This window comes from Vanacampus margaritifer, chromosome 2 (assembly GCF_051991255.1).
Source record: "Vanacampus margaritifer isolate UIUO_Vmar chromosome 2, RoL_Vmar_1.0, whole genome shotgun sequence".
NCBI lineage: Eukaryota > Metazoa > Chordata > Actinopteri > Syngnathiformes > Syngnathidae > Vanacampus > Vanacampus margaritifer.
The window spans coordinates 7,864,225-7,883,972 of NC_135433.1; the positions used below are offsets into that span (position 1 = coordinate 7,864,225).

The 19,748-nt window shown below is 38.7% G+C and overlaps 2 protein-coding genes across 5 annotated transcripts in view; one reads left to right on the forward strand and one right to left on the reverse strand.

Moving 5' to 3' along the window:
* The window catches only part of ccdc24 (coiled-coil domain containing 24), a 27,524-nt gene extending 13,869 nt beyond the window's left edge, over window positions 1-13,655 (reverse strand). For 3 of the 4 annotated variants that reach the window (XM_077559691.1, XM_077559690.1, XM_077559688.1), the window contains exons 1-4: window positions 13,224-13,655; window positions 12,308-12,364; window positions 12,056-12,223; window positions 378-541 (exon numbers count right to left, since the gene is read on the reverse strand). In XM_077559691.1, coding sequence (XP_077415817.1) covers window positions 378-541; window positions 12,056-12,223; window positions 12,308-12,325 — 350 coding nt within the window. In that variant the 5' untranslated portion in view covers window positions 12,326-12,364; window positions 13,224-13,655. The remainder of the gene's footprint in view (window positions 1-377; window positions 542-12,055; window positions 12,224-12,307; window positions 12,365-13,223) is intronic. The other variant, XM_077559689.1, reaches the window with a different exon arrangement.
* On the forward strand, window positions 13,294-18,944 carry LOC144044962 (von Willebrand factor C domain-containing protein 2-like). Its single transcript, XM_077559692.1, has 3 exons — window positions 13,294-14,050; window positions 15,886-16,015; window positions 17,103-18,944. Exons 1-3 carry the CDS (start codon window positions 13,715-13,717, stop codon window positions 17,288-17,290), a joined length of 654 nt encoding a protein of 217 aa, XP_077415818.1. The 5' UTR covers window positions 13,294-13,714; the 3' UTR covers window positions 17,291-18,944.
* Window positions 18,945-19,748: the final 804 nt, after the last annotated feature.

The following is a 19,748-nucleotide window of genomic DNA, read 5'->3' on the forward strand; positions in this document are numbered from 1 at the left end:
GACCCAAGTAGTAAGTACAGCGAACCTTCTGCTGCGAATAGCAAAAATGAATGAATAATAGACGTCTCCTGGTATCATTCGAACCCACCTTTATAACGTTACCATAGTAAACAAAAAATAAAAATAAATAATAATATATAAAAAATAATAAAAAAGGTGAGCAATGATGATGACATGCCAAATCGGTAAAATTACAGAATGAACAATACTGAGCTCTCCAAAAAAAAAAAAAAAAACATAGTAAACAAATAAAATGTTGCAAATTAAAAAAAAATACTCACAAACCTAAAAAAAAAAATATATATATATATATATATTCTCACAACATTTATGGTAGAAACAAGAGAGCTTATGAGTGACAACATGCACCGACCGACCTTCCCTCCTTGAGGAATTTCTCTTGGAGATTCTCCAGCAGCATCTTGACCTCGGCCCTCACCAGCTCCTTGATCACCGGCGGGTCGGCCAGGGGGACCCTCGGTCGGGAGGGCTGGGCCCCAACCTGCTGGCTGTCCTGCCATATCTTGTGCCACATGACTGCCTGCGAGAACACACAGCGATCGTCAATTAGCACAAATACATCATCACATTTAAGATTGTTGGCCCGACCATTTTCAGAGAAGACAGGGGAGGGGGGGGAAATGTCTCCAGAATCAGGTTTTTGTGATATTTGTTATCTTAAAATTTGAACCGCGTACGGATTTTACCATGCATTGTAATTCATAGCTAAATGACTAGTGTTGTACTTCTCAAGATCGGTCTTGGTCTCGAGGCCACTTTTTAAGTGTCAAGGTTTCGGTTACGGAATCAAAGACATTTGGACTTGTTTTTGTCTCGGTCTCGCACAGTGCGGACTAAAGATTTTGGATCACCAGGCCAGTATTACTGTGATCAGCTACGCCAATCCCCCCCCCCTACCCCCCCTGCACACAGGGAGTGGATAGAGACGAGAATAGACATGCAGCTCCCCCAGAAAATATCATAACTTGCTTAGATTTGATATGTTTCTTTGTATGATTTCAAAACAACATAGCAGAATTTGTTTTTCTTCCAAACCTAATGGAAAAAAAAGATACTGGTCTTTTTGTTCTATCATTGTGTTTTCTTTCTTCGATATATACTGTACGGTCTTTGTCTTGTCTCAGTCTCGACCACCAACAGTTTTGGTCTTGTCTTGGTCTCGACTTCCACAAGTCTGGATCTTGCCTAGGTCTTGTCTCGGTCTCCAAAAGTCTTGCTCTTGTCTCGGTCTCGACCTCCAAAAGTGTTGGTCTTGTCTCGGTCTTGACCTCCAAAAGTCTCGGTCTTGTCTCGGTCTTGACCTCCAAAAGTCTTGGTCTTGTCTCGGTCTCCAAACGTCTTGCTCTTGTCTCGGTCTCAACCTCCAAAAGTCTTGGTCTTGTCTCGGTCTTGACCTCCAAAAGTCTCGGTCTTGTCTCGGTCTCGCCCTCCAAAAGTCTTGGTCTTGTCTCGGTCTCCAAAAGTCTTACTCTTGTCTCGGTCTCGACCTCCAAAAGTCTTGGTCTTGTCTCGATCTTGACCTCCAAAAGTCTCGGTCTTGTCTCGGTCTTGACCTCCAAAAGTCTCGGTCTTGTCTCGGTCTCGACCTCCAAAAGTCTTGGTCTTGTATTGGTTTTGACTACCAAAAAACTGGGTCTTGTCTCAGTCTTGACCTCTAAAAGTCTTGGTCTTGTCTCGGTCTCCAAAAGTCTTTGTCCTGTCTCAGTCTAGACCTCCAAAAGTCTTGGTCTTGACCTCCAAAAGTCTCAGTCTTGTCTCGGTCTTGACCTCCAAAAGTCTTGGTCTTGTCCCGGTCTCCAAAAGTCTTACTCTTGTCTCGGTCTCGACCTCCAAAAGTCTTGGTCTTGTCTCGGTCTTGACCTCCAAAAGTCTCGGTCTTGTCTTGGTCTTGACTTCCAAAAGTCTCGGTCTTGTCTCGGTCTCGACCTCCAAAAGTCTCGGTCTTGTCTCGGTCTCGACCTCCAAAAGTCTCGGTCTTGTATTGGTTTTAACCTCCAAAAGACTGGGTCTTGTCTCAGTCTTGACCTCTAAAAGTATTTGTCTTGCCCTGGTCTTGACCTCCTAAAGTCTTGGTATTGTCTCGGTCTCCAAAAGTCTTTGTCCTGTCTCAGTCTAGACCTCCAAAAGTCTTGGTCTTGACCTCCAAAAGTCTCGGTCTTGTCTCGGTCTTGACCTCCAAAAGTCTCGGTCTTGTCTCGGTCTCGACCTCCAAAAGTCTTGGTCTTGTCTCGGTCTCCAAAAGTCTTGCTCTTGTCTCGGTCCCGACCTCCAAAAGTCTTGCTCTTGTCTCGGTCCCGACCTCCAAAAGTCTCATTCTTGTCTCGGTCTTGACCTCCAAAAGTCTCGGTCTTGTCTCGGTCTCGACCTCCAAAAGGATTGATCTTGTATTGGTTTTGACTACCAAAAGACTGGGTCTTGTCTCGGTTTTAACCTTTAAAAGACTGGGTCTTGTCTCAGTCTTGACCTCTAAAAGTATTTGTCTTGCCCTGGTCTTGATCTCCTAAAATCTTGGTCTTGACCCCCAAAAGTCTCGGTCTTGTCTCGGTCTTGACCGCTAAAAGTCTCGGTCTTGACCTCCAAAAGTCTTACTCTTGTCTCGGTCTCGACCTCCAAAAGTCTTGGTCTTGTCTCGATCTTGACCTCCAAAAGTCTCGGTCTTGTCTCGGTCTTGACCTCCAAAAGTCTCGGTCTTGTCTCGGTCTCGACCTCCAAAAGTCTTGGTCTTGTCTCGGTCTCCAAAAGTCTTGCTCTTGTCTCGGTCCCGACCTCCAAAAGTCTCATTCTTGTCTCGGTCTTGACCTCCAAAAGTCTCGGTCTTGTCTCGGTCTCGACCTCCAAAAGGATTGGTCTTGTATTGGTTTTGACTACCAAAAGACTGGGTCTTGTCTCGGTTTTAACCTTTAAAAGACTGGGTCTTGTCTCAGTCTTGACCTCTAAAAGTATTTGTCTTGCCCTGGTCTTGATCTCCTAAAATCTTGGTCTTGACCCCCAAAAGTCTCGGTCTTGTCTCGGTCTTGACCTCTAAAAGTCTCGGTCTCAACCTCCAAAAGTCTTCGTCTTGTATTGGTTTTGACTACCAAAAGACTGGGTCTTGTCTCAGTCTTGACCTCTAAAAGTATTTGTCTTGCCCTGGTCTTGACCTCCTAAAGTCTTGGTCTTGTCTCGGTCTCCAAAAGTCTTTCTCCTGTCTCAGTCTAGACCTCCAAAAGTCTTGGTCTTGACCTCCAAAAGTCTCGGTCTTGTCTCAGTCTTGACCTCCAAAAGTCTCGGTCTTGTCTCGGTCTCGACCTCCAAAAGTCTTGGTCTTGTCTCGGTCTCCAAAAGTCTTGCTCTTGTCTCGGTCTTGACCTCCAAAAGTCTCATTCTTGTCTCGGTCTCGACCTCCAAAAGTCTTGGTCTTGTATTGGTTTTGACTACCAAAAGACTGGGTCTTGTCTCGATTTTAACCTTTAAAAGACTTGGTCTTGTCTCAGTCTTGACCTCTAAAAGTATTTGTCTTGCCCTGGTCTTGATCTCCTAAAATCTTGGTCTTGACCCCCAAAAGTCTCGGTCTTGTCTCGGTCTTGACCTCTAAAAGTCTCGGTCTTGTCTCGGTCTCGACCTCCAAAAGTGTTGGTCTTGTCTCGGTCTTGACCTCCAAAAGTCTCGGTCTTGTCTCGGTCTTGACCTCCAAAAGTCTTGGTCTTGTCTCGGTCTTGACCTCCAAAAGTCTCGGTCTTGTCTCGGTCTTGACCTCCAAAAGTCTCGGTCTTGTCTCGGTCTCGACCTCCAAAAGTCTTGGTCTTGTCTCGGTCTCCAAAAGTCTTACTCTTGTCTCGGTCTAGACCTCCAAAAGTCTTGGTCTTGTCTCGGTCTTGACCTCCAAAAGTCTCGGTCTTGTCTCGGTCTTGACCTCCAAAAGTCTCGGTCTTGTCTCGGTCTCGACCTCCAAAAGTCTTGGTCTTGTATTGGTTTTGACTACCAAAAGACTGGGTCTTGTCTCAGTTTTAACCTTTAAAAGACTGGGTCTTGTCTCAGTCTTGACCTCTAAAAGTATTTGTCTTGCCCTGGTCTTGATCTCCTAAAATCTTGGTCTTGACCCCCAAAAGTCTCGGTCTTGTCTCGGTCATGACCTCTAAAAGTCTCGGTCTTTCTCGGTCTCGACCTCCAAAAGTCTTGGTCTTGTATTGGTTTTGACTACCAAAAGACTGGGTCTTGTCTCAGTCTTGACCTCTAAAAGTGTTTGTCTTGCCCTGGTCTTGACCTCCTAAAGTCTTGGTCTTGTCTCGGTCTCCAAAAGTCTTTCTCCTGTCTCAGTCTAGACCTCCAAAAGTCTTGGTCTTGACCTCCAAAAGTCTCGGTCTTGTCTCGGTCTTGACCTCCCAAAGTCTCGGTCTTGTCTCGGTCTACAAAAGTCTTTGTCCTGTCTCAGTCTAGACCTCCAAAAGTCTTGGTCTTGACCTCCAAAAGTCTCGGTCTTGTCTCGGTCTTGACCTCGTAAAGTCTCGGTCTTGTCTCGGTCTCGACCTCCAAAAGTCTGGGTCTTGTCCTGGTCTCGACCTCCAAAAGACTAGGTTTTGGCCTAAAAAAGTATTGGTCTTGTCTTGGTCTTGACCTCCACAATTCTGGATCTTGCTTAGATCTTGGTCTCAACCTCTAAATGTCTGGGTCTTGTCTCGGTCTCGACCTCCAAAAGACTAGGTTTTGGCCTAAAAAAATATTGGTCTTGTCTCGGCCTTGACAACCAACAGTCTTGGTCTTGACCTCCACAATTCTGGATCTTGCTTAGATCTTGAGCTCACCCTCCAAATGTCTGGGTCTTGGCTCGACCTCGACCTCCAAAAGACTAGGTTTTGGCCTAAAAAAGTATTGGTCTTGTCTCGGTCTCAACCACCAACAGTCTTGGTCTTGTCTCGGTCTCGACCTCCAAAAGACTAGGTTTTGGCCTAAAAAAGTATTGGTCTTGTCTCGGTCACAGCCTCCAAAAGTCTTGGTCATAGCACCCTGGACTCTTGATGTCTTGGTCTCGGTTGGTGTGGTCTTGACTACATTACTAGCAATGAAAACCTGAGAACAACCAAGGGCAGATTTGGAATCACTCCAAAAAAAAATCTAGAAATCTAAAAAAAGTTGACTTGTAGCTCTGATAACAAAACGCAAAAATGTGTTGACCTGTAATATTATTATGTGTGCATCGCGCTTAAACTCTTCCTATACTCAAATCTTCTCAAAACTGTCACTGAAAATGACACTGAAAACTCTTAACGTGTGCTTTGGAAACAAATAATGAGAAAGAAAATGTTGTCCATGTGCGTCTGGCTACCATTAACACGCTCTACACCTGCTGCTTGTCAATCATGTCTGACCGCTTTTCCGTAAAAACTTGTCTTCAAAGGAAAATACCAGAGGAGCTGAAAACACATGTTTTTTTTTTAATGCTTGCGTGTTTGTGTGTGTTCAGCATTGACAGCGCACGGCCATTTAGTGTGGCTTCCTTTGTGGGCCCTTGGCTGTCGACTGGAGTGTTTATGTTAAGGCTTCACGGCTCAAAGGCTGACAAGTGGACTCTGCTTCCTTTTCTTCCTTCCTTCCTTCTGCAGTAAAACAGTTCATCTCACGCAGGAGCTACTTTCAAGTGGAGCGCTGCGAAAACTCAGTTATTCTTAAACTCAATTATTACACAGGGTTTGTGAATACATGGAGGGTTTATTTTTGTCTGCTGCAGGAAGAATGCAGACCTTGACGGCGGGGATGTTGGTGTTGGGGAATTTAGAAGCCGCTCAATACCTTTCACTCGGGTGTATGGAAGCACGGGATTCATTAAAAGGCTGCAGTAGAAACAAGTCAGGGACAGAGCAGCCATCAATCCGTTTTTTTCATAGACTGTTTGTCCTCATTAGAGTGGCGGGTGAGCTGGAGTCACACCCTGGACCGATCAGTCACATTCCGCTAAGAGTCTCTAATGAACATAGCATGCGTGTTTTGGGAATTTGGGAAGAAGCTGGAGAAAGTATGGGCAGAATATGCAAATTTGAGATTTGAACCCGAATCTTCAGGTATGCAGGGCAGATGGACTGGTCGCTAGTGCTTCAAAAGCAGCAATTCTCAACTAGTGGGTCACTCACTACCACACATTCTGGGTGGGTTGTGATTTTGAGTGGATTTTTCTCAAACCTGATAATAAAATATGTAAATACGTTTTAATACTTCGTCCTTCGCTCCCAAAAACGTATTTATACATTTTTTAATTTTTTTTATTTTCTTCTCCAGAGAATTTTTTTATTTTTTATTTTTATTTTTTTAATAAGAGCATACAAAAGGCTTTGAAGCAGCTTCTGACATTAGGAGGTAGATTAAAGCACCGGTAGTTATTACAAAAAAAACGTCCAGCAGGAGTATAAGATATCAGCCAGGGCCATGATGCAACAAGCTCTTTTTGCCAGTGTTTTCAACGGGAATGTGAATAATGGTGAAACTTAGCTATATTCTAATGCTAATTGCTGCAAAACAGAAACAGATTCAAATATACTGTTTTTTTCTGATGAAAGAAGAGACTCTAATCTTTCTTTTGATAGGTTCCATGTTTTTATAGCAATAAAACAGAATATTCTGTGGGCCTTGCAAAAATCAGTCAAAATCCAGTAAAACAGCGGTGAGCGAAGGGGGTTGCTTCAGTGAAAAATGGCTGGGAGTGAATGAGTTATAAATAAATAACTTTATTTGGGGGTCAATCACAGGCACTTTAAAATGGTTTCAGATATGTGCTAAATCTTCCAGTTCAAAGACGTGTAGACTTTCACAATATGTGAAGAACGAGGCTTTATATTCAGTATTAATGTAGAGCAGGGATCACCCAAATTATTATTTTTTAATTAAGAGCTACTGATTCATGCAAAAAGGACTACCAGTTTGATACACACTTCTGAAATAACACATTTGCTCAAGTTACGTTTAAATCATATGTTATTAGCGCTGGGGATTTTTTTTTTTTTTAAACTGCGAAGTTGACCACACAAATTGGTCGAAACAAAAATTTCTGCCTCAAAATGGGGGGGCGATTACTTGAGTAATAGATGGAATAGTCCACTAGGTAATCAATCCTAAAAATATTTGTAAGTGACAGTCCAATGAAATTGTATGTTAATGATTTCTCACAGTAATTAGGAAACAGATAAATACCAACATGTCGCTACATCTTTCTCTTCTACCGTTTACATTTTCAAATGATCACTGACATATCATACCTAGAAAATCACAATGCCCCATCACTGGTGAGCTATTTTTGGAGAGGCCCGCCGGACACATGACTACTGGTGCCCGTGGATACCGCTTAGTTAGTGTTTTTTTTTTTTTTTTAAGTTTACCCATTCATTTGAGCTTTTTTTCTTTGGCTTTTTTTTTCAACATTCGCACAAACATGCAAATTCCTGAGATGAGATTCAAATCCAGATCCTCAAAAATGTCAGGCAGACATGATTGGGCTTTCCTCATGATTGGGGGGAGAAACAACGTTTCAGAACCTTTCCAACAGCATTGATGTTTTTTTGGCCCTGACTGGGAAACCAAATTTACCGAGCCAACATCACCTCACATTTTGTGTGCCACACAAACGCACACGCACGAACACAATCAAGGGCATATTAGGTCCTCAATTATGTAATCAACTTTAATGGCCTTTCACATGCAAAAGAAGATAATTGGCGACGATTAGAGGCCTGGAGAACGGAAATCAAATTAGAACGATGCAGAGGGAATCGGTTCATATGCAAATCATACACACACACATGCATGCAGAGAGAGGCTCAGTGGGTCGGGGGGGGGGGGGGGGAGGGGAGATCATAACAGCGTAAAACCGCCTAATCCTCCCTTCTTGATAAGACTTGAATTCTTGAACATAAATGCAGAGGTTGAGAAAAGTGTGTGCGTATATATGTGTGTGCCTGGGAAATAATAGATTTGAATTTTTTATTAGGTAGTTTTGATCTTGTTTGACTTTTGCTTTTTAAATTCAGTTAGTTTTAACTTGTTTTTTAGAGAAGGTATGCTAGTTTTTTTTTGTTTAGTTTTGTATTCGTTTTTGTTTTTTTATACATATGGAGTATTTGTCGAGAGAAGCAACACAACTGCATGGCAACGTCGGTCCCAGTTGGTTTGATTTATTTATTTGTTTGTCAGTGGTTGTTTTTCAGGTCAGTTGGTGCGCTGACTGCCGAGAGACATTCGTCAACAGATGGAGGCGAGCGGATGGCAGAAAGCACAAAAGTAGAAAAAAACAAAAACAAACAAAAGACACCAAGAGACACACAAAACGTGTCCAGTGTTTGCAATGAGGCTTTTTCTTTATGCCACATAAAGAGACGAGATTTTCTTTTTATTTTAAGGGGAGACGTCTGAGGGTGATGACATTTTTTTTTTCTCAGTACATTGATTCAAACTGCTGTGTCGTCATCAGTAACCCAAACTAGGGGAAATAGCTAACCCAGCGTTGGGTCCAAAAGGGATTGAGACAATGCTGAGTTATTTTTACATAATGAATTGGTTGAGAATTTGATTCCGTTTTCCAGGAAAAGTTATGTAAAATTTCCTTCAACTTTAAAACACAACAAAACTGTACAAAATTGCAACCAGCTTCAGCTCATCTAAATCCAATCTTCAACCTGACCTTCTTTGTCAAAATAATAAAACCCAACTAGGTATGGGCTGATATTAGATTCTGATAACGGTGAACAAAGATATCGCAGTATCACGCTATGAAAATTTCAGCTCTAAAATTACCTTCATTGAAATATTTGGGGTTAAATAAACATGTTATTTTTGAACAAAATATAGAATATTTGTTAAAGAAACAAACATGCACCATATTAAGTTTGTATAAAAAAATAAATGTTAACGTTCTTCTTTTATCTTAATACTTCTTATTAAGTCACAGTGCCCCATCACTCGTAAGCCATTTTTAAAACACAGCCGTGGGCTACTCATGTTGTCCTTGAAGCTAACTAGTACACGCTGGCACCATGCTTTTTTTTTTATTATTTATCTATTTTTAGGACAATTTAGAACACACTAATCAGCAGACGAGGCATACATGGTTGTCGTGTCTCTTTCGCATTGCTCCCTCCAATGACCGTGCGAAACTGCTCACCCCTCCCCTTTGTGCTCACCAAGAAAGAGAAAAATTAACTTTCTGCAAGCAGCCCAATGATATTGTGTCCTTAGAAGTCACCTCAAAAAAAAAAGAAGACCTCATTACCAAAACAGACAGTATTAGCAGTTATTGAAACCATGACATTTATGACAATTACGGTAAACTGTCAAACCGGTGATTGGCCCATGCCTAACTCAACCTTGGGCAAAAGTAACACAATCTGCTGAAAATTCACGACTACACTCCGAGTGGGTTAGGAAAACAACCCTGTATTATTTTTGTACAGTACGGAAAAAATATCAATTACATCATCAGCAACTAGTCAACGTCAACTAATGTCTGAGACGGGACAATTTACTGTTTGAATTTAATAGTCACAATACTTTTATAGAAGTTTGCTTTGCTTGTAATTTGTAAAATATTCCTATTTTTACTTCAAAACCAAATGTTTTCAGCAACAATAAATCAATTGTCCTCACTAGTGATGCACCGAATATTAGGCCACTAAAATTTTTATAAAAGAAATATTAAAGCCGAAAAGAATATGGCTGAAATAAAAAAAAAAAACGCTGCAAGCAAGCGTCTGTTTGAATTAAACAGCGAACGCGGGGGTGATTGTCCGCCTCTCTTCTCGCTGGCTTTTCACCGTGTGAGTTTGCACCGGTGGGTCGCAGCAGCTCCCGGGGTCATTGCGTACACCGGAGAAGAGGGGCGTCGCTTGGTGTACAACATTTAAGTGGGTCGAAAAAAGACAGAACTGCCGTGTACTGCAGTACAGGTGAGCCTTCCCTTTTTTTAAATTTATTTTTATTTTTTATTTTTAACAAGAGCCCCTCGAACACTTCCACTTTTTCACCGGCATCCCGGTGGCTGTGCTAAATACTTTAGCTAATGCTAGCACTGTTGCTATCTCCGAGTGGCGGCAGACCTGTACAGGACGCCGTGTGTGACTTTGCAGTCCGTTACCGAAGCCGATTAGCGGGTGCGAACAAATGTATTTATTTATTTTTAAACGTTAGTGAACATGTAAATGTGCCGATTTTAAGTGCGCCGCACCTTGTCCCGCAGCACGCATTCCGTCCCCGCCTGTGAAAACTACATTGAATATAAGGTGCAATCGCACCGCCAGAAAATGCTCAACCCTCGTTTGGTGTTTAATGTACCTTAGCTAGCTTTAGCTAACATGTCTGCTTTGTGGGCACATTTCAATTTATATTGTGCTTTGTTAAAATGCCAGTGCTAAATATATAATAATATTATAATTGTAATTAATTATAATAAATGCAATGATAGTAAAAATTGGCATAATTTTTTTTCCGGCTTTTGGCCAAGTATTTTTCATTTTCAACTTTCGGTTTTGGCCAAACATTTTCATTTTGGTGCATCCCCAGTACTCACTGTACCAATACTTTTGGAAAGGAGTGTCTTATAAGTATTTGTGGGTTAGATTCTTTTGGGCGTTTTGTAACAGTTCATCTGGTGTATGATTTGTTTTTTGGACTTCCTCGGCGGGCCGGATCAAATGCTTTCGTAGGTTCCTCGCCCCTACTCTAACAATTCTTATTCCCGGTTCCTCAAAGGAAAAAGGGGGTATTTCCCTTTAATCCACCCTCCAAAGTGACCCTGATCCCGCTTATATCAGGACTTGTCAACAGTACAGCAAATCTGTCTTGAGTGGGGTCAATAAGCCAGAGCTGAGGGAGAGTTCAGCGGGCCCTTGTGTAAATATTGATGTCTGGCTGGCTAAAATTTGGACGGCGGTGCCACTTTTAACCCAGTTTGGCTTTTATTAGGCAGTCTGGGAGTTGTAATTGCTGAGTCTAAGCGGCTCAGCGAAGCTTCTTGCGAAACAAAAAGGTTGTTCTTTTTTCTTTTACTTTAACTGCTGGGACTGCTGAGGTGAATAAAAGCTGATTCACTCGGAGAATGAATACCATTAAGAAACAGACACATATTCTCAAAGAAAGATGAATAATTTGGCTTTTTTTAGTTAAACTAATAGAAATAGTTAAAAAATAATTTTGGACGTCTATAGCCGTCAATGGCAGTGAATGAGTTAATGTGGCCTGGGACAAAAATGATTATTTTTTTGTTTTGTTTTTACTTTTTTTTTTTTTTAAGATTTAAGAAGAAAAAAAGTCAAACATTTTATATCTGAAACAAAGTTAACAGTAAAAATAATCCAATATTAACATTAAAATTGATCCTCCCAAATAAATTGAAAGGAAAAAATAATCACTTCAAATTGATACATTAAAAAGGACCCCCTAAAAAATGTTGTCAAATAATTGTAAAAAAAAATAATAAAAAAAATCTTAATCACTATAATTTAATACTCTATAAAAAATTACAAATCATGAAGATTTAAAAAAATGTAAATATTAAAAAAATGTTTAAAAAAATAGAATGCAAATTTATAAAATTACATTTAAAAGTATATTTTAAAATATACATTAAAAAATAAAATTAAAAAATAAAAACAAAATAAAATTGTCACAAAAGTGACAAAATCACACAATTACTTCAAATTAATACAGAACACTAAAAATAGCCCCCACAAAACAAATGTAAATATTAAAAAATAATATAATTAGGAAAAGTTGCTAGAAATTAATACCATATTAAAATGGAAAAAAATGGAAAAATATTATTATATTATATATTATAATAATTAGGCTTTTTTTTAACCATAGAGTTTTAACAGAATTTATGGTGGGATAGAAGATAGAAGCCACACATTTTCTATACTGCTTACTAGTGTCACAGGTGAACTCACCATCAAGCATCTTTAGATGGTGAGTAGTTTTACTTTTACTTGGATAATGAATACATGCCTTTGAGAACTGTTATATTGTCTGTCTACGTGTGCAGGCAATTAAAAATATTGGCAAAAAAAAAAATCAACATCACCTCTGCGTGTAGCTCTGTGTACGTGTCAACCAGCGAGCGGCCCAGGGTGGCGTGAATCTTGGGCATCTCGGACCTTGGGACGTGCTCAATAATCAGGCTCCAAAGACACGGACCCGGGCACCAAGTCTGGTTCCCGCTGGTAGACTGCATATGGGTGGAAGTCCGTGGCTGAAGAATAAAAGAAAATTGAATGTTACATGAGTATAGTTAACTGAAGTGATGGAATGTTTTTCTTACGCTCCATTAACTCACATCCATCCATTCATCCATTTTCGACAGTCCTCATTTGGGTGGCGGGTGAGCTGGAGCCTAACCCAGGGTACATACATACCCTGATCAGTTAGTTACAGGGCACCCATACACATACATCCATTCACACTTTGGTCCATTTAGAGTCTTCAACGAACCTAACATAGATGGTTTGGGATGTGGGAAGAAAGCTTTGCAATCACAGGAGCATGTAAACTCCATACAGGAAGACTGTACCTAGATTCGAACCCAGAACCTCAAAAATGTGAGGAAAACACTATTTCACTGCTTCCACTAATGCAAGGCTCCGAAATGACCATGACCAATTCCGAGCTTACTTCACGATCCAAAATGGCGGTTTTAGTCAGTGAAATTGAAGCTCTCCACTCATTGAAAAGCATTGGACTTTGGATCGTTTGATTGGCGAAGAATATTTTGATTTCAAAATGTGATGACATTTCGTTTGGCTACTATAACAATCTGCCTGGTTTCGTATGCTAGTCACAGGCATGCAATACAATATACGCCGTCTGTTTTCACCGTGTAAAAGAAGCATTGCAATGCGGAAATATCATAAATACCCGGATGTTCAAATAGTCAATTGGAAAAATATATCTAAATGTCATGTGGTTGGGGAAAAACTTCCACACTACTGTTAATATATAATGCAGCTGATTGAATAGAAGTAGAGAAATAATACCTGTGGTTTTAATTAGTAAGTAAATTAATAAGTGTTATTTTTATGACTGACAGAAAGCATTCAGGGTAGCTTGCCATTGCTAACGACTAACATGACGTTAGAGACGTGCCCACGGGTACAGTTCATAATTTGACACAAATAAAATACAATTATTTAAACACTATGGAATGCATAATGTGTATTTAATTTCCATACGGTATGAAGCAGTTAGACACTCACCGTCTATCTGCCCTTCGCACGACTCCACTGGTATCCAAGGCTAACATGTCAGTTGCTAAGGGGGTGAAGTATCGCGAGGTCTCGTGCTCGCGACCTCCACTTCAGGTGATTTCATGGCGCACATACTTGTATTTGGACTTCTTTAATTTCACGTCAGACGCTGCCGTCACTTTCATTATGTCACTATAAGGTCGCAGTGCGGTAAAAAAAAAAAAAAAAAAAACGTGTTAAACTGTTTACAAATCTCTTATAAAAGCCCACTAATGGAGCACTCTGGGGGAGGATAGTTTTCTCCTTCAATGCCTCCACCCACTTTTCCACCAAAGCTTCACAACACAACAGAAAGCGGACAGTCTTGGTGGAGCAACGATTTGGAACTTGGAACGGAGTCAACAAGTTTCAGCAATAATGTGACAAATATTCCAAGCAGAAAAAAAAAATACACCCACCCAACTTTCCTGGACTTTCACCACACCGTGTTGTGATAGAGTATGATGTCGGGCCAGCTCCTCTTAGCGGTGCTTCTGTGCGCCCAGACCGTCTTTGGCTTCTCCGTGGTCGGCCAACAGCAGCAGCAGCAACCGGAGGGCACCTGCGAGGCCAACGGGAGCATCTACTACGTGGGGGAGTGGTACTTCCTGGACTCGGACCACTGCACCCAGTGTGAGTGCACCGTCGAAGGGTCGGCTTGTGCCCGCACCGAGTGCACCAGCCTGCCGGCGGCGTGCATCCACGTGAGCCACTACCCCAGCGACTGCTGCCCCCGCTGCGAGAGGATCGGCTGCGAGTACCGGGGGGTGGTCTACGAGCTGGGGCACAACTTTCAGGTAAGACCCCGGTGGAGCCTCCGCGAATGCACCGGCTTAGGTGTTTTTTTTTTCTTTTTTTCAAATTGCAGCTTAAATGTGAAAGTTGACACTCAATAATTGATTCGACTGAACTATCTGTGTCAAACTCAAGGCAATGAGGCAATGAAGCTATTAAATTCAATCATGACAGCCCAGGGGAATAGTAACTTTAACTCATTCACTGCCATTGACAGCTATAGACGTCAAAAAATTATTTGAACTATTTTTATGAGTTTAACATTTTTTTCCCCATTTTTGTTAAGAGTATGAAAACCTAGAATTGTTAGAATATATATATTTTTTGTACATTTAGAACAGATATAAAATTTGTGATTAATCGTGATTTAACTAGTGAAGTCATGCAATTAATTACGATCACAAATTTTAATCGCCTGATGCCTCTAATTTGTAATAAATAAATAATTTCTTTAAAAAAACACATTTATTTATTTTTCTATTCTAGAAAAGATTATTAAAAATTAGGGCCATCGGGCGATTACAATTTTTAAACGTAATTAATCGCATGACTTCACTAGTTAACTCACAATTAATCATACATTTTTTATCTGTTCTAATACAAAAAAAAATCTTTGTTTTCATACTTTTGTTAGCAAAAGTGGGATTTTTTTTTAAACTAAGAAATAGTTAAAAATAATTTTTGACGTCTATAGCCGTCAATGGCAATGAATGAGTTAATGTGACCTGGGACAAAAATTATTATTTTTTTGTTTTGTTTTTACTTCTTTTTTTTTTTAAGATTTAAGAAGAAAAAAAGTCGAACATTTTATATCTGTTAATATTAAAATTGATCCTCCCAAATAAATTGCTAATTAATTCCCACTTGAAAGAAAAAAATAATCACTTCAAATTGATACAATATTAATTGGACCCCCTAAAAAATGTCAAATAATTGTAAAAAAATAAATAAATAAATAAATCTTAATCGCTATAATTTAATACCCTATTAAAAATTACAAATCATGAAGATAAAAAAAAATGTAAATATAGATTTTTTTTTTAAATAGAATGCAGATTTATAAAATGACCTTTAAATGTATATTTTAAAATATACATTAAAATAAAAGTGACAAAATCACACAATTACTTCAAATTAATACAGAACACTAAAAATAACCCCCACAAAACAAATGTAAATATTAAAAATAATAATAATTAGGAAAAGTGGCTAGAAATTAATACCATATTAAAATGGAAAAAAAGGAAAAATATAGCAAATGTTTTTGTATTTATTTGTATAATAGTTTTAAAAAGTTAAAATAATAATCAATAGTACACCATTAAAAATATATAGATCAAAAATAAATGTCAGGTGTAAAATAGTGAGAACTACAAGTGTAGTTGTGCAACCTAGTGGCAAGTTAGTGTACACATTCACCTACAATCTCAATTCAAGTCATTAAGACACATTTTTTTCACAGACAGAGATATTAAGGCTCATGTTCGTCTCGCGTGTAAACAAAAACGTGATCATGTTTCATGCAGCACAATACACACACTCAGTCTCAGAACCTAACGGCAAATGGCGCCCCCTATTGAAAGTGGGAGTAACTGGACACCTACACTTAAATGAAGTGTCCAGTGAATTCAAACGCTGTTGGAAAAGTGTGAGCGCTTGACCACTATGCCTTTCCAACAGCATATCTACTGAAATGAATATGAAGTTAAATTAAAAATATGAACTTTGTGGGGGAGAAAAATTCCAACAGTTTTAAAAGCACCTGATAATGACTCATTCACATTGAAAATGGATCAGGTGCAAGTGTGTCACTCCTATTGCCCTGTGTGTTTCCTAGCCAAGCGAATGTGAGCAGTGCACCTGCGATAGCGACGGCATCGCCCGCTGTTTGGTGGCCGACTGCGCGCCCCCACCATGCGTCAACCCCGTGTACCAGCCCGGCAAGTGCTGCCCCGAGTGTCAGGAGGGTGAGAGACCGCAGCAATTCTAAACAATACAGAGCCACATTAAAGGCTGCGGGGGGCGGGGGAGGATCAGCGTGCGTGCTTATTGTTCTTGTATTGTGTGGTGTACTTGAGAAGTCCAGCAAAACACAACACGTCACGGTGTGTTGTAGTACCTAGACTGACCTGTAGGGGACAGCATGGTGCCACAGGGCATCCACACTGCTGGAAAAAAGAAAGAAGAGATATTATGTAAAGAGTAAAATAATAGAGACAAAAGAATTAATGACAAAAAGGAAATTGTTGAATGAAAATGTCAAAAAGTGTGCAAAAATATGCATTAAATATTTAGAGAAAATAGTCAACAAAAGTGCAAAAAAAATCACTACAAAATGCCCAAATGTTTTCAAAACTATATGAAATGAAATACTGATAGTAAAAACTATTAAACATTTTTAAAATGACCTTTTAAAATATATAAAGAAAATTAAATTGTAAAATATTTATATCACTTAATCCCTACTGCAATTATTAAAAAAAGTAAATGCCAGTTATAAAATAATTGTAAAAAAAAAAAATCCCTTAATCGCTACAAATTAATACAATGCATTTTAAAATGACTAAATGTTTTAAAATACATATCTTTTGTAAAGCAATTAGAAAAAGTGTTAAACCAAAGTAAAATTAAAAACATTACAGTGATAGTTTAAAAATAAGATTGTAGTTTAAATAAAAATGTCAAGGCTAAAATGCTAAAACCCTTCATCGCTACAAATGAATACAATATTTTTTTAAATGTGCAAATCTAAATGCCAGGAGTATAAAAACTGGGGAAAAAAATGTTGAAAGCAAAAAAATCACTTGATCACTACAACACAATTAAAAATGACAATTAAAAAAAATACAAACGTCACTGGTAAAAAACAAAAAATCACATTACAATATATTAACTGACTAAATGTGAAGAGTAAAACAACTCTAAAAAGTAAAAAAATGGGGAAAAAAATACTTTTGATCAGAAGAGTAGAAAAAGCTTACCATTAACCCAATTATCATTATGTGGAAAAATTAAGTCCTGCTTACTTTAATTTGAGCATTTGACCCCCTCCAGGTCCAAACTGCTACGTGGACTCATCCCGCAGCCGGGTGATTCCCGCCGGCGAGCCCGTCTGGGTGGACTCGTGCACCAAGTGCCGTTGCCACGATGGCCAGGATGCCGGCTACTGGGAGGGCAACCGCCTGGCCACCTGTTCCCGCCTCAAAAACTGCACGCCCGAGCAGTCCGACAGCCAAAACTGATGATCTTGACTAATGCGTCAAAGACTTCGAGTTAGCTCTGAAAAAATACAGGCTGCGTACACAACAAGACTACTCATAAAAAAAGTTCGGGATATTGGGCTTTCAATGTTACGATGGTTAGTTAAAATATGTCTACGTAAACCTGTTTGTGGTGCAAAAAAAGACTGGGGGCCGCTGCCCTTGAGAACTGCTGTTTGCGCGATCCTATACTTTAAAGCACTGCCGGTGTTACCTTTAACTCATTCACTGCCATTGACGGCAATAGACGTCAAAAATTAATTTGAACTATTTCGATTAGTTTAACATTTTTCCCACTTTTGTTAACAAGAGTATGAAAACCTATAAAAAAATGTTGTACATTTAAAACAGATATAAAACTAGTAAAGTCATGCGATTAATTACGATTAAAAAATTTAATCACCTGACACCCCTAATTTTTAATAATGATTTTTTTTTTTATAAAATAAAATAATTGTAATTATTTTTTTCCAATTTTTAATAATCTTTTTTTTATTTAAGAAATTATTATTAAATATTAGAGGCGTCAGGCGATTACCATTTTTAATCATAATTTCACTTAAGTTAACAAGAGTATGAAAGCCTAGAATTTTTTTATTGTATTAGAACAGATATCAAAATTTTAATTAATCGTGAACTAGTGAAGTCATACGATTAATTACAACTACAAATTTTAATCGCCTGGCGGCTCTCATTTTTAATAATCTTTTCTTAAAAAAAAAAGATTATTAAAACATTTTTTTAAAAGAAAGGATTATTAAAAATTAGGGGCATCAGGCGATTAAAATTTGTAGTTGTAATTAATCGCATGACTTCACTAGTTAACTCACGATTAATCACAAATTTTACATCTGTTCTAAATGTACAAAAAAATCATGTCTAGGTTTTCATAATCTTAACAAAAATGGGAAAAAAAACGTTAACTCTTTGACTGCCAAAAACGTTAAATAACGTTTTGTAAAATCCTATGGAGGAGTGCCAAAGACGTTAAAAGACGTTTTTTTCAAAACAGGTGAAACTAACCATTTTCTATTGTTGATTACTCAAAAACAGAATAAGGTAGAAACAAACTTTTTTTTTCTGATGGAAGATGAGAGTTCAATCTTGTTTTGGCAGTATGTGTGTTTCCATAGTCCAAACACATAATTTTCTATGGACCTTGAAAGATCAGTCAAAATGCTTAAAATTGGCTGGCACCCACGGCATCCCTTTTCTGAAAACGTCTGGCAGTCAAAGAGTTATACTAATAAAAATAGTTCAAATGAATTTTTGATGTCTATGGCAGTCAATGAGTTAATGCGGGTTCTTCTAACAGCATTCTGTTTGTTAGCTGGCATGCTATCTTCCTGGTGGACTGTATCATTCACACCAAATCTGTAATGCACTCCAACAACCTGTAAACAGGATTAATACCGTTTATACGAGACGATAAGTACGCGTAATTGACCTGTCACAGGTCACCGCTGTGATGCAATCTAGATTAGCAAATTGTTTAGCAAGGCAATAAATCCCGTTTTGAAGCCGTCCTCGTGTGCGTGAATGTCAAGTGACTTCATCGAATGCCATTGTGAGGAAATGACTGTTTTTTTGTAAGTGCTCTATATGGAAATAAAAATACACTTTTTTCTAAAGTCAATGATGCTGTAGCAAAACGGATTGAGTGGATAGCTTCTGTGCAATCAAGCCTCGACTTGAAGGTTCATTGATTGGACTGACTTGAAAGGCTTGTGCAATGCGATACTGGATTGAATGGGCTACAAAATAGTCTGGATCGAACTGCAGCAGTGGGTTCGATTACACGTTTCTGAGCAAGCGCAAACCTCCGACAAGGCAGATCATACTGTCAGGTTTAGACCATCGGTTCAAATAAATGAAAAATAATGTGTGCTTAGTTATGAATCAATACTGTATTAAAAAATGGAAAATACACACTGTCTATATCCTAAAACACAACTGTAAAAAAATGACAAAAGGGCAGAAAAATCGCCTACCTAAATTCAGTAGATCAAGTATGAATAACTTAAAACAATATAAATATTAACTCATTCACTGCCATTGACGGCTATAGACATAAAAAAAAATATCATTTGAACTATTTCTATCAGTTTTAACATTTTTCCACTTTTGTTAAGAGGAGTATGAAAATCTAGAAAAAAATGTATTGTACATTTAGAACAGATATAAAATTTGTGATTAATCTTGAGTTAACTAGTTGTCATGTGATTAATTCCAATTACATATTTTAATCACCTGACGCCCCTAATTTTTAATCTTTTTTTAAGAGTGTGAAAACCTATAATTTTTTTATTGTACATTTAGAACAGATATAAAATTTGTGATTAACCTTGACTTAACGAGTGAAGTCACGCAATTAGTTATGATTAAAAATTTTCATCACCTGACGTCCCTAATTTTAAAAAAATCTTTTATCCTTTAAAAA